Source organism: Salvelinus fontinalis, chromosome 33 (assembly GCF_029448725.1).
Source record: "Salvelinus fontinalis isolate EN_2023a chromosome 33, ASM2944872v1, whole genome shotgun sequence".
Lineage (NCBI taxonomy): Eukaryota > Metazoa > Chordata > Actinopteri > Salmoniformes > Salmonidae > Salvelinus > Salvelinus fontinalis.
This window is the reverse complement of record NC_074697.1, coordinates 46,770,083-46,785,641: the sequence shown is the minus strand read 5'-3', so window position 1 is coordinate 46,785,641 and position 15,559 is coordinate 46,770,083. Positions and strand designations below refer to the sequence as shown.

The 15,559-nt window shown below is 44.0% G+C and overlaps 1 protein-coding gene across 1 annotated transcript in view; it reads left to right on the top strand.

The window, feature by feature from the left end:
* Nucleotides 1–1,194: 1,194 nt before the first annotated feature.
* The window catches only part of LOC129832404 (tetratricopeptide repeat protein 9A-like), a 36,783-nt gene continuing 22,418 nt past the window's right edge, over nucleotides 1,195–15,559 (top strand). The window contains exon 1 of the mRNA XM_055896433.1: nucleotides 1,195–1,980. Within this exon, the coding sequence (XP_055752408.1) occupies nucleotides 1,605–1,980 (376 nt within the window). The 5' untranslated portion in view covers nucleotides 1,195–1,604. The remainder of the gene's footprint in view (nucleotides 1,981–15,559) is intronic.

Here is a 15,559-nt window from a genome sequence, read left to right as displayed (position 1 = left end):
TCATGCTGAAACAGGAAAGGGCCTTCCCCAAACTGTTGCCACAAAGATGGAAGCACAGAATCGTCTAGAATGTCATTGTATGCTGTAGCGTTAAGATTTTTCTTCACTGGAACTAAGGGGCCTAGCTTGAACTATAAAAAACAGCCCCAGACCATTATTCCTCATCCACCAAACTTTACAGTTGGCTCTATGCATTGGGGCAGGTAGCGTTCTCCTGGCATCCACCAAACCCAGATTCGTCCTTCGGTCTGCAAGATGGTGAAGCGTGATTCATCACTCCAGAGAACATGTTTCCACTGCTCCAGAGTCCAATGGCGGCGAGCTTTACACCACTCCAGCCGTTGCTTGGCATTGCGCATGTTGATCTTAGACTTGTGTGCGGCTGCTCGGCCATGGAAACCAATTCATGAAGCTCCCGACGAACAGTTCTTGTGCTGACGTTGCTTCCAGAGACAGTTTGGAACTCGGTAGTGAGTGTTGCAACAGAGAACAGACGATTTTTACTCGCCAAGCGCTTCAGCACCCGACGGTCCATTCTATGAGCTGTGTGGCCTACCACTTTGCAATTGAGCCGTTGTTGCTCCTAGAAGTTTCCATTTCAAAATAACAGCATTTACAGTTACCCGGGGAAGCTTGTTGGAAACGTGGCATCTTATGACGGTGCCACATTGAAAGTCACTGAGCTCTTCAGTAAGGTCCTTCTACTGACAATGTTTGTCTATGGAGATTGCATGGCTGTGTGCTCGATTTTATATACCTATCAACAAGGGGTGTGGCCGAAATAGACAAATCCACTAATTTGAAGGGGTGTCCACATTATACATTATACACATTATATGTATAGTGTATATGGAATAGTCTTGTGTTCATTGATTTCATTTGCGCAATTGACATATCTTGCCATTTGGATCAGAGCCAGAGGGCATAGGCCTACTACAATCATGTTGTTGATTACAGGTTTTAAAACAATAGATTTGTAGAATAGATTTAGCCTCTACCAGGGACATATTCATACATAGTCATTTCAACTCCGGATTATAAATGTTGGTGTGCTTTTTTAGTTATTTTCAGTTTCTTTACACAAATACATCGTGGCTCTTGAGTGATCGAAGATTGCTTACAGATTGAACTGCGCTCGTGGTGCAGGAACACTGCACGACTCCTCTCTTTCCCACAATTCACCACGCGCGAGCCTGCGTCCGCTGTCTGTGGTGCTGAAGCGGCGCGTGCTGGGGACTGGAGCGCAAACACACAATCGAGGCATCCTCTCGCGGGATGGTCAGAGGAGCTACGAAGTAGATAGAAGAAGAGTGTTTGCAATTCAGGAATCCAAGCCAATTATTTGTGATTTTTTTAATATAAAATACAATTTACAGTAGTCTGAATTGGTGTAAGCTGTTTTGATAGCATATAGCCTATTTGCGCTGTACATGTTAGGTTTTTACACAGCCCTCTCTCTAAATTATTTCGCTCTCAGACTTATTGTTGTTGCCTGCCCGTCTCGCGCATTCTTTATGCACAGCAAACTGCTCCAGTTCTCCCCGAGAAAATAGACCTTCGCGTCGGAACAGCATGGTCCGGTCCAGTCGCACCCACTGAGAGAGATGGAAGCCAAGCAGCACTCCATAAAGAGCCTGAAGAGCTTCCCAGAGGCGGGGGTGCGGAGCCTGGCGGCGGCCGCGGGAGACGTCGGTGGTGGAGGAGGGTGTCGTGCCGGCTCGGCACAGATGGAAATGGAGGCAAACATACAGAAAGCCATTGACTTCAAGGTGGAAGGCCACCGTTGCTACAAGGAGAAGAAATTCCGGGAAGCGATAGGGAAGTACCACCGGGCTCTGCTGCAGCTGAAAGGGGTACATTTAGTGGATGGAACCACGGGCTCCGAGGTCAACCTCTTGAGCCAAGCCGCGGTCAAACTGACGGAGGTACAGCGGAGAACTGTGGAGATCACGGAGATCGAGTGCTACGACAGCCTGACAGGTGAGTAGCTAGCCTAATCGGTGTTTTTGCTCGGCATCGCGCGGCCACGCAACGGAGGAGACCCCGGCTCTTGAGTGGCTTGAGCCTGGAAAGCTCGTGTTCTGAGATTGAACCACGGCTGCCATTGTTCGTTTCGGTTCACGGGGTTAGGAAGGAACGAGTTTAGACAATTAGCCAGTGTCAAGCATAATTTCCGCTGCTGTGACGCCTGTATGGGAATAAATTAATACAATTTGATTTAATAATCCATTAATAGCTTGCGCTTTTCACAATGGACAGCGCCAAATCTCGATTAAAGGTCCAATGCAGCCATTTTTATCTCAATATCAAATAATTTCTGGGAAATAATGAAGTACCTTACCTTGATTGTTTTCAATAACAATTATCAAAAATAAACAAAAATAGCTTCATAGCATAGAGCAATATCTAAAGCTAGAATTTTGCTAGGACTGTCTGGGAGTGATCTGAGTGGGGCTGAAAGAACGGAAAACTAGCTGTTATTGGTAGAGAGGTTTGGAACTATCTTTCTTATTGGTCTATTAACTAATTTACCACCTGGTGATGTCACTAGGCGGGTCAAAACTCTGTCCCACCAAAACAGGCTGAAATTTCAGTCAGTCTTTTCGAACAGCTCTTATACTAAAAGGTCATTATAATTTTCACAATTTCACAGTATTATTCCAACATAGTGTGGAAATATATGTATATGAAACACAGGAAAATCACTTTTTTTTTTACTGCACTGGGCCTTAAGGATTCCTTTATTAGTAACTGGCACAGGGGTTAATTATAATGTCGTATCATTTGTGTGCTAGACACGTTTTTGCCTCGAGCCATGTCTTCCTCCTGTGATTCTTAACACTGCCTGTCTCTCTTTGTTGTGCGCCATTAAAGTTTATTTTTGCTTCTCTGGATTCAAAACCTTCTCCCCCAGTTAATTCCTTCGATAGCCACGGGGGGAAACCAGCGATTTGATGTTGATCAACTGTTAATGTAGTCAGTGGAACGGCTACAGTGGGAGCCTGGGGGTTATATGGTGCCATATCATCCAACACGTGATGTTTCCCACAGTGCCGCTGTGTTGTTACAAAAGCAGTTCACATGCTCCGAGGTGGAAAAACATGGTGTGGACAATCCCAGTTTACAGGTGAAATCTATCTACGTGGATCATTGAATGACTTCACAAATACAAGTACTACGCCACTATGGCTGCGTTTACACACGCAGCCCAATTCGGATATTTTACCCAATTATTGACAAAAGAGCTGATCGGATTGGTCAAGAGACCAATTAGTGAAAAAAATATCGGAATTGGGCTGCCTGTGTAAACGCGGCCAATGAATTGCAACCTACAACAATTTGTATCGTTAGAATACTTGACAATATTAGGACTCTTTTCTGTTCAGCATCGTCATGTCTGGTCATCAAGGTTAATCTGTCTATCAAACCAAGCACAAGTGTCAGTTAAATAAACTATGTATGTGTAATGTAATTAGAAGAGATAAACTGAGATCTTACTCGGTTAAACAACAAATCTCTAACAAGGAGATTTGAGTAAAGCTGAGCTTACAGATATTTGTTTTTGGTAATACTTTGAGTAAGAAATCGGATCATCTGTTCAACAGATGTCAGTGTACGAGATTGTCTACTGGCAGATAATCTATGAAACAGGTGAGATTTGATTGTAACAGATACAGTAGTCTGTCTGGCAGATGTGAGTTGGCCTATAGGGGATTAGATGTGTCTGTGGGTCTAATGATGACCGTATGAAATATTGTTTACCCCTGTGACAGTAGTCCGTCTACATGAGAGTATGGCTAAGATGTTCCGTAATGCATTGTGAAATCTATTTGGTGAGTGATATGCTATGATATATTTTATGGTGCCTGTCTTATTAATTTTGTTGACTATATCTATGACGATTCAGCCCCCTATTATTCAGAGGAATCTCTGATTCAGCGGTGCCATTTTCAGTACAAGATATTCTAACAAACAGTTAACATGAAAACATAGAATGGTTAAAGGCAGGATGGGTTGGTGTGGTGCTGGCTGTGTCTCTCTGTCCTGGCTCCGCTGGGTCCTGGCTCAGCTGGTGTGAGGCTGAAAGTCGACTCTCTGCCCCGTCTTATGGCCCTCTGTCTGGGCCCTGTCGGGGAGATACCCTGGCGTGAAGGAGAAATGGAGACGGAGGTAGGGGGATGGAAAGAGAGGGAGAGTAAAAGAGCGAAGAAGAGAGGAAGAAAGAGGGAAAGCGAGGCAGACGCTGGGCCCTTTCCTGTTGTTATTCTCGTGTCCGTCACCTCATTCTGCTCTCAATTCCCACAATAACAAAGACCCTTTCACAGTAATAGCAGTGATAATGCATATTGTTCATAGCCCACATCCTCTCAGTGGTGTGCGTTTTTTCAGATAATGTATTTGTGATTATTTCTATTTTATTTTAGAATGAAAAAAAATACATGTACATTGTGTACATATTTCATAAGACTGGAGACCTCTCCACCCTACCAACAGTCTGGTTACCCAGAGTTCTGCTGGACAGAAGGTGGACCCCTGTGGTGTTGAGTGAGGCAGTGTTTTGATTGGCCAGCTGTCTTAGTCTCTGACGCATGATACAGGTGCAACAGAGCGAACAGCCTCACCTCCAGCTCGTCTGTGCGCGTGCGTGCGTGATTCTGTTTGTCTCAGCAATCGCAGCTCTGAAGAACAGCAGCTAACCAAGGAGGGATCTGATATGGAGGAAGGTGGGGGTACACAGATCGCTTCTCACCCTGCCATTCTCACAGTGCCCATACTGACATTTCTGTGTGTGTGTGTTGTCTGTTTTTTGTGTAGGGATGTGCGAGCTTGTGGCGTGTGTGCGTGCTTAACTTTGTCGTGATAAGGACCGGCTCTTCCTTCCTATTGTGTGTCTCGTCACGGCACCTTTTCTAAATGACATGGCTACCCGACAAATGCGGCCCAGAAGTTTTCACTACATGCAGCGATTTTGCCGTCAGCATGCTGCAGACAGGGATTGTGTTCAAGACAAGAGATAGGAGAGAAGCCGACATCAAAGGAGACAAGTAATGACAGAAAGAGACAGAGGAGGAAACTGTGAGCGAATGACACAAGTAATAAAGACCTGCATTTGGCTGTGATGGTGGTTTGGAAGAAAGAAAAAAACCACTAAAGAATAGAGAGAGGGAGAGAAAATAGAGAGGGAGGGAGAGAAACAGGACGATGGAGGTTTGTGCCTACAGTGTTCAATCCCAGATTCTGTCTGAGAGCCATTGAGATGAATGGCCTACTTGCCGTTGTCCTAAAAGAGGCAAAATTCTGTTTCCCCATTGGGCTGTGGGACTGTATCTAAGTGGGTTACACCAGGCAGTCTGTCTGTAGCCGCTCTGGAAACGGTGCTGCAACATGTTGGCCAGAGGGAGACCGTCAGCCACACAGGTTGATGGTTTTTGGGATGAATCATGTTCCGCAGGCAGCACACCCACCCACCCAAACCACATGCTGTGCTCACAGATACATGTGATAACAGCAAATATACTGAGGGTTTTTACACTCTTCTTTTTATACATGGCACTCAAAGCGCTTCCCAAAATGGAGACCCTATGAGCAAAAGACGTTGAAAAGTCAGTGCGAATACGTCTTTTCAACGTCTTGTGCTCACTGGGGAGGAAGAATATAAAAACAGCAGGAAGCAGTTGATGCGTTATTAGAAAATACACCTTTTATTTAACCAGGTAAGTTGACTGAGAACACATTCTCCTTTACACCAACAACCTGGGGAATAGTTACAGGGGAGAGGAGGAATGAGCTAATTGTTAAGCTGGGGATGATTAGGTTACCGTGATGGTATTTGGGAATTTAGCCAGGACACCACCCCTACTCTTACAATAAGTGCCATGGGATCTTTAGTGACCACAGATAGTCAGGACACCCGTATAACGTCCCAGACGAAAGACGGCACCCTACACAGGAAAATGTCCCCAATCACTGCCCTGGGGCATTGGGATATTTTTTTAGACCAGAGGAAAGAGTGCCTCCTACTGGCCCTCCAACACCATTTCCAGCAGCATCTGGTCTCCCATCCAGGGACTGACTAGAACCAATGCTACTTAGCTTCAGAAGCAAGCTAGCAGTGGGATGCAGGTTGGTATGCTGCTGGCATATTCAGATTGCTTATTCAGATGAGGAGAGATCTTCTGTAGAGCACAGACATAAATGTAAAACAATTAGTCGGGTCCAAACTCCTTTTGTGAGGGAGATTGAACCATCTTTTCCTTGTCCGTTTTCCTCTGATTTCTGACTCAATTATTCCTTTGTTCCCTGTGAGTGGCTTAATCGGTGCGTGAGTCACGAGTCACAGCCTTGGGTAGAAGCTGCGGCACAACGTTTTGAGCAGGAATCGCTTGTTTCGTATCACCCAACACCTTTTGTTCACCAATCAGGATGTTTTGTAACTGCCAGCACCTTTTATTCACCCATCAGGATGTTTCGTAACACCTAACACGTTTTATTCACAGAGTAGGATGTTTCGTAACCCCTATCACGTTTTATTCACCCATCAGGATGTTTCTTAACCCCTATCACATTTTATTCACCCATCAGGATGTTTCGTAACACCTAACACCTTTTATTCACCCATCAGGATGTTTCGTAACACCTAACACCTTTTATTCACCCATCAGGATGTTTCGTAACACCTAACACCTTTTATTCACCCATCAGGATGTTTCGTAACCCCTATCACATTTTATTCACCCATCAGGATGTTTCGTAACACCTAATACCTTTTATACACTGTTCTCAAATGCTCTTCTTACTGCCATCCAGCAACTTCCACCCACTTGTGCGTGTGCGTGTGTGTGTGTGTGTGTGTGTGTGTGTGTGTGTGTGTGTGTGTGTGTGTGTGTGTGTGTGTGTGTGTGTGTGTGTGTGTGTGAGAGCTCTACCACTCAGCAGCAGATCCACCCATAGCCCTTTCAGGAGACTGGCTTTCTTTTAGACACAATGCATTAAGCCAAAGAGCTGCGATGAGGGCATGATGGACACTTTAGAAGGTTTAGGCTGTGTGTTATTTCATCAATGTCCATTAACATTTTGCCGCAGTATGTTTACACTAATCTATCAGGCTCCTAGAATGCTCATGGGGTTCATTTACAACCAGCTGGAGGTAGTCGGTGTATCAACACAACCTCCATTAGCTCCATCACTGGCCAGTGTGCGCGTGTGTGTGTGCGTGTGTGCGTGTGTGTGTGTGTGTGTGTGTGTGCGCATGCTTGTGTGTATCTGTATCTGATGTAAAGGGTCCATATTTCTCACCACATCCATTTCCTCTCAGGGCTATGACATTGAGGCAATCTATGAACTTGTGACGCTTGACTTGCAATTCTAGGCCCCCATAGTAACGAGATTTCGAATGAGCGTCGCATCCATTTCTCCCCGGACAAGAAATAGACAACCACGAGTCTTAGAATGAGAGCGCTGCCTGGAATGAGATAAAAAGTCTATTTACTGGGTGTTCCATTTGGCTCCCAGTGCCACTACACTTCCCCAACAATCTTTAGATTCATGACATCACTCTCTAATCTTAATCTCATTCCAGAAGGTAACGGGGGTATAATACCGTCAGAGGACGCGCCCCAATTGGCACCCTATTCCCTATATAGTGCACTACTTTTGACCAGGCCCTGGTCAAAAGTAGTGCACTATATAGGGAATAGGGTGCCATCTAGGATATAGACTTAGTCCTCAGTGCTATATAATACTGCAGAGGGGGTACTATCTATCACAGGGCCTAGCCTACTATACAGTCCAGTCAGCCCCCTCTTATAAAACCAGAGTGGAGCCGCAAAACTCCTCCCTTTCACCCACTGCAAATAATTTCACTAGAGGAGGAGAGGAGGAAGTATATGGAGGAGGAAGAGGAGGTGTTGAAGAATGAGGGGTATGAGGTGTATGGGAGAAGAAGAGGAGGGTGGAGGAGAAAGTATATGGGGAGGAGGAAAAGGAGAAGGGAAAGAAAGGGTGAATTATATGGGGAAGGAAGAGGAGGACAGAGGGGGAGAGAGGAAAGTGAGGGTGAAAAGAAAGAATGGTTTTTTTCCTTGGTTCGTATGTCGGCCGTTCAGGGGGTGCGTGGTTGTATGAGAGCCATGGGCGCATTGTGCCAGGTCTGCAGATGGCATGGCATCACTGTGGGGGCTCGACTGGGCATGCTGTACTCCTCTCTTTACCATTCCATTGCAGCCAAGAGAGAGGGAATGAGAGAGAGAGAGAGAGAGAGAGAGAGAGAGAGAATGGGAGGCGGTCAGGGAGCCAAGAGAAAAGGCGCTGAGCGTGAAGAGGGGGAGGGTGGGGGAACGAGAGTGAGAGAAACTGGACAGGGTTTTAAGGGAACTGTTAAATATGAAGGGATTAGAAGAGGGGTAGAGAGAGAGAGAGAGAGGGAGACGGGGAAGAAAAGAGGTGACTTTGGTGGACCTTTTTGACCTCTTCATTGCTGCATTTGCGTATCATTTGTCATTTTAGGTATGGTGATGAGAAATCACATCCAAGGCTGACGGTATTATATCATCGCCCTGGCAGTGCTGGAGTGCTCTAGTCATGCCAGTAAATAAGATCCAGTCATCTGCGAAGGAGGGAGAGAGAGGGAGAGAGAGAGAGGGGGGGGGGGGGGGTATTCAGAGAGTAAGAACATACAGAGTGTTCTTGGTCAACACCTACCATAATGAGAATTTGTAAGAATCATTTGTAAATATCTTAACACACTGTGCTCCAGTGGACAGGAGAGACAATATGCAGAAAGCTGCATATTAATATAGGTGGGGTCCACACTATGTTCCCTCAGCCCTATGTCCCCTCAAACCTATGTTCCCTCAATACCCACTGAACCAATTTCAAATGGCACAAATTATTATTGTTATAAGGTAGAAAATGCAGATTATTTTTAGTATCTACATATGTAAGGGTATACAAAACATTAAGAACACCTGGTCTTTACATGACATAGACTGACCAGATGAATCCAGGTGAAAGCTATGACCCCTTATTTAATTAGCAAGACACCCCCAATAAAGGAATGGTTCTGCAGGTGGTGACCACAGACCACTTCTCAGTTCCTATGCTTCCTGGCTGATGTTTTGGTCACTTTTGAATGCTGGCGATGCTCTCACTCTAGTGGTAGCATGAGACGGAGTCTACAACCCACACAAGTGGCTCAGGTAGTGCAGCTCATCCAGGATGGCACATCAATGCGAGCTGTAGCAAGAAGGTTTGCTGTGTCTGTCAGCGTAGTGTCCAGAACATGGAGGCGCTACCAGGAGACAGGCCAGTACATCAGGAGACGTGGAGGAGGCCGTAGGAGGGCAACAACCCAGCATCAGGACCGCTACCTCCGCCTTTGAGCAGGAGGAGCACTGCCAGAGCCCTGCAAAATGACCTCCAGCAGGCCACAAATGTGCATGTGTCTGCTCAAACGGTCAGAAACAGACTCCATGAGGGTGGTATGAGGGCCCGACGTCCACAGGTGGGGATTGTGCTTACAGCCCAACACCGTGCAGGACGTTTGGCATTTGCCAGAGAACACCAAGATTGGCAAATTCGTCAAAATATAGTAAAATTTGTCACAATATAAATAGTAAAGTACAGATACACAAAAACACAACTTAAGTAGTACATTAAAGTATTTTTACTTAAGTACTTTACACCACTGGGGACAGGTTAATGAAGGATTTTTAAGCCTTGAGAAAATTGAGACATGGATTGTGTATGTCTCCCATTCTGAGGGTGAATGGGCCACACAAAATATTGAAGTGCCTTTGAACGGGGTATGGTAGTAGGTGCCAGGCGCACCGGTTTGTGTCATGAACTGCAATGCTGCTGGGGTTTTCACGCTCAACAGTTTCCAGCGTGTATCAACATTGGTCCACCACCCAAAGGACATCCAGCCAACTTGACCCAACTGTGGGAAGCATTGGAGTCAACATGGGCCAACATGTAGTCAATGCCCTGAGGTTGTTCTGAAGGTAAAAAGGGGGGTCCAACTCAATATTAGGAAGGTGTTCCTAATGTTTGGTGTACTCAGTGTACTGTATATAGAACCTACTGATATGTTCAATCACTATGACCTTGACCTTTTGTCACTATTACACCAGTCCCAATGGCATTTTCTGAGATATTTTTTTTTTTTTTATCTCAGCATCTACTCAAGTAATTTTTATAACGATTAGCTTACAAATGTACAATTATATGGCCTACCCACTGGACAAAAACTGGTTAAATCAGAGTTGTTTCCACGTAATTTCAACCCAAAATTTAGATGTGATTAAATGTTGAATCAACCTGGAAAAATTAAGGGATTTAATTTTTTTTAACCCAAATCCAATGACATGGTGAAATGTTTTGTTGATTTCACGTTGAATTCACGTTAGTTGACAACTCAACCAAATACAAATCAAACCTCAATGTTGAACTGACATCTGTGCCCAGTGGGTATGAAATATTGAAACCCACTGAAATATTGAATCATTGGTGACCGGAAACAAATTTCTGAGTTGAATAAGTGGTTATTTATCTCTGCATTGATCATATATTTGGCACAAATATTGGACCCGACTTACTGTAAGCAAGGCCATTGGACTGACTAAAAATGTCTAAAGAATATGTCCTTGGCAGAAGGTCACACTGACCAGAAATGTATATTCAAAATAATTACCAAGATTTACGGCCTTTTCATACCTTAAGGGAACTCTGAGACGGGAGCCGTATGGTTAGTGAAGAAAGTCCCATTGCAAATGTACGGTCCCTTACCTGACGTCTTATTACGTCGCAGAAAATCGCGGACGGCGTCGGGCCGTGGGCGGCGGAGAGCTCTTTCAGGAAGTCACTCAAAAAAACGTTTCGGAATTTCGGTTTCCGTTTTATAAAAATGACAAATTTTTGACTTTTTTCTGCATTCTCGAAAATTCCCACAAGAGGGAAAATAAATCATATGGCAGGCGCACGAGCACGTGGCAAACGAGCGCGTCCTTTTCTCCTAAACTGAAAATATTTCGAAGACGAAACTCGGCGAGCGTAGGTTTGGAAGTTTGGGCAGTTGGCCCCGAACAAGATGGCGTCGAGACCTCTGCGCTTTTTGAGTTATGGCCATTTTTCTGGGATTAAAGGGTTAAAACGCAATTAGGGTGCTAATTTGACCGCTTCATGTCAAAGTACATAAGCATACGGTGTCAGGAAAAAAAGAACCAGCCATTTATCTATCGTAATTTAAGAGAAATCGTACATTGACCGTTTGGTGATGTTCACAAAGAGGAATTTTTTTTTCAAAAAAATCACAGATCCAGTTGCGCTGTGTTCAGACGTACATTTTTAAAGTGGGTCTCGAAGCTCTGCGAGAATCCTGTGATTTTATATGATTTTATGAAATAACACACACTCCTTTAACCCTCTTTAAATAAGTCCGCTCTTAACATAAAGACTTAAAACTCTATATTATATAAGAGCCTACCACAAGGAGGGTATGTGTTCACGTTCAGCTTCCTATGTCAACTGGAAGTACCTTAAAATGGTGCCACAGGGTCAGGTTTGAAGGGTAATAAGGTCAGATCTTTTCAAAACTTCACTTGTGTGATTAGACAACCCTCATGAAGTGTAATCAGTCATTTATCCCAACAGATGTCAAAGAAAAGCTCTCTCACTCAAAAACACACACACAAAAAGGAAGGATGGAGTGAAAAAGTACGGTGCTTAAAGACACACAAAGCCCAAAATGGCATTACTATTATCTCTAGGCCGTGCCGAGTTCAACGAGATGCCCCGCTTGACCGTAGCTCGCTCGGTTTGAGCACAGCGACCGTTACAAGAGAACGGACACAAATGACCTTTTGACCTCAATGTCAATTTCATTTGCTTTTGGGACACAGAGAGAGAACCGTTAAGGTTAGAAACACAATTTCACCTCAGGAGTGTTCTTAAGGTCCTCCCGATCTGTGCAAGCCTAACCCTGACCTTGTGGCATTAACCCTTCACAGTTAAAAGAAGGTGTTTACATCAATGAAATGTCTCCCCATTGGAATACATTGACTGCACCTCTAAATTCAACCTAAAGCCTATGTGGGTTATGATTGTCTTATGGACCTGTCTTTGATGTCAGTCCATCAGGCCACCATGAGGTCTACCTGTGTCGATTCTAAGCTTCCTGGAGCAACCGGAAGTGGTTAAATCACCCTAAAAGTGTTTGCCATACCCAACCTGCAGTTTGAGAGAAATAGTGCATTCAACCCTATGTAAATAATTCAATTTTTAACATACAGACTTAAAACTCAGGATTCTGTAACAACATACTCCAGTGATGATATGTGGTTTTTTTCAGCTTCCTGTGCCAACCGGAAGTGCCATAATTGGTGTCAAATGGGCTGTTTCAAAGGGTTAAAAATGTCAAATCTTTCCAAAACTTCATATATGTGAATAGACAACCCTCCTGAACTGTAAATCAGTCATTCATCCCATCAGATCTAAAAAAAAAAAAAATTCACACCCACACAAAAATGATGGAGGGACACTCTGAGGGGCTAAGAGGCAGACAGTGCCTGCAGTAGTTACTTTTGTTCCAACTTTTAAAGAACCGTCAGACCTAGAGTTCTAAAAATTTACAAACCTGTTCTAGACCTCAGGTCGATTGTGCACAGTGAATTATATGACTCTAGAAGGTTCTCGGATCGATAAAAAGCCTCGTGTATTTGCCATGTTTTCAATTCATTTGACCTCAACGAAACGGACGACCTTTACAAAAGTCCCAGAGTCTCAAGACTAGGTGCGTTGAAACCGGCTCGGCCCATAGAGACAGACCCCAACGAGCCTGTTTGATTGCTCATTCAAGGACCCCGTAGCAAGGCAATGAAAACAGTGGATTTTCAGCACCAATTAGCGTTTTGCTCGGACACCGAATGACCTATCGAGCCGAAACTTGGGATTCGAGGTCGCCTCACATAGGGCTAAACATAATGTGAACATTGGACCCGCAGCTAGAACATAACTATGTATTATTTGTTTTATTATGGTTTAAAGAGAAGGCGCTGTGAATTTTGGGCCTGCTCTGAAATATGTTATAGTTGGCATCTAAAGGAGTTGGAAAAAGTGAGTTTGGAGTCAGATGGTATCAGTTTGGTGTCTGAAAATATCTATTTGACTGATGGACACTGACTTGCTCGTTGACTTTTGTACAATTGCAATATGTTTCAACGGGGAGGTACCATGAGGAAAAAGCGACATGATGAAATTTCACGAAACGAGCGATGGAGAGGAACCACTACCACTGCCCGGCCATCCTGAGGTCATCAGAACGTTGACTTTTGCATTTTTAAAGTATTTAAGAGAATGCACGTTACATTTGCAATATGATGTGATGTTTTTCATATTGCAAATGCCTGTTACATTTGCAATATGATGTGATGTTGAATCATATTGCAAATGTAACGTGCATTCTTTAAATACCTTGGAAATACAAAAGTCAACGTCCTGATGACCTCAGGATGGCCGGGCAGTGACAGTGGTTCCTCTCCATCGCTCGTTAGGTGAAATTTCATCATGTCGATTTTGGTGATGGTACCCCCGCGTTGAAACATATTGAAATTGTACAAAAGTCGCCTAGCAAGTCAACTAGCATGTCGTTGTCATCCCATAGCAACACATTGACTGCACCTCTAAATTCAACCTGAAGCCTAAGTGGGTTATGAATGTCTTATGAACCTGTCTTTGATGTCAGTCCATCAGGCCACTATGAGGTCTACCTGTGTTGATTCTAAGCTTCCTGGACAAACCGGAAGTGGTTAAATCAGCCTAAAAGATATCCTGATATACATGACTTGCAATTTTGAAAAATCACTGCATTCAACCCTATGTAGATCAGTCAATTCTTAACGTATAGACTTAAAACTCAGGATTCTTTAACAGCATACCCCAGTCAAGACATGTGTTTAACTATAGCTTCCTGTGCCAACCTGAAGTGCCTTAAAATGGAGTCATGGTTCTGTTTCGAAGGGTTAAAAAGGTCAGAACTTTTCAAAACTTAATTTGTGTGTATAGACAACCCTCATGAACTGTAAATTAGTCATTTCTCTAAGCAGATGTCAAAGGAAAGCTCTCTCTCACACACACACACAAAGCAAGGAGGGAGTGAAAAAGTACGGTGCTTAAAGACACACAGAGCCGACAATGGCATTCCTATTATCTCTAGGCCGTGCCGAGTTCAACGAGACGCCCCGCTTGACCGTAGCTCGCTCGGTCTGAGCGCAGCGACCGTTACAAGAGAACGGACACAAATGACCCTTTGACCTCAATGTCAATTTTATTTGCTTTTGGGACACAGAGAGAGAACCGTTAAGGTTAGAAGCACAATTTCACCTCAGGAACAATCCTAAGGTCCTCCCGATCTGTGCAAGCCTAACCCTGACCTTGTGGCATTTACCCTTCACAGTTAAAAGAAGGTGTTTACATGAAATAGTTTAAAATGAAATGTCTCCCCATTGGAATACATTGACTGCACCTCTAAATTCAACCTAAAGCCTATGTGGGTTATGATTGTCTAATGAACCTGTCTTTGATGTCAGTCCATCAGGCCACCATGAGGTCTACCTGTGTCGATTCTAAGCTTCCTGGAGCAACCGGAAGTGGTAAAATCACCCTAAAAGTGTTTGCAATAGCCAACCTGCAGTTTGAGAGAAATAGTGCATTCAGCCCTATGTAAATCAGTCAAATTTTAACATATAGACTTAAAATTCAGGATTCTCAAACAGCATACTCCAGTGAGTATATGTGTTTATTTTCACCTTCCTGTGCCAACCGGAAGTGCCATAATTGGTGTCAAATGGGCTGTTTTGAAGGGTTAAAAAGGTCAAATCTTTCCAAAACTTCATATATGTGAATAGACAACCCTCCTGAACTGTAAATCAGTCATTTATCCCATCAGATTTAAAAAAAAAAAAAATACACAATCAACAGAAATGATGGAGGGACACACTGAGGGGCTAAGAGGCAGACAGTGCATGTAGTAGTTACTTTTGTTTGAACTTTTAAAGAACCGTCAGACCTAGAGTTCTGAAAATGTACAAACCTGTTCTAGACCTCAGGTCGATTGTGCACAGTGATTTATGTGGCTCTAGAAGGTTCTCGGACCGATAAACAGCCTCGTGTATTTGCTATGTTTTCAATTCATTTCAGCTCAACGAAATGGACGACATTTAGAAAAGTCTCAGAGTCTCAAGACTAGGTGCGTTGAAACCGGCTCGGCCCATAAAGACAGACCCCAACGAGCCTGTTTGATTGCTCATTCAAGGACCCCGTAGCAAGGCAATGAAAACAGTGGATTTTCAGCACCAATTAGGGTTTTGCTCGGGCACCGATTGACCTATCGAGCCGAAACTTGGGATTCGAGGTCGCCTCACATAGGGCTAAACATAATGTGAAAATTGGACCCGCAGCTAGAACATAACTACGTATTATTTGGTTTATTATGGTTTAAATGGAAGGCGCTGTGAATTTTGGGCCTGCTCTGAAATATGTTATAGTTGGCTTCTAAAGGAGTTGG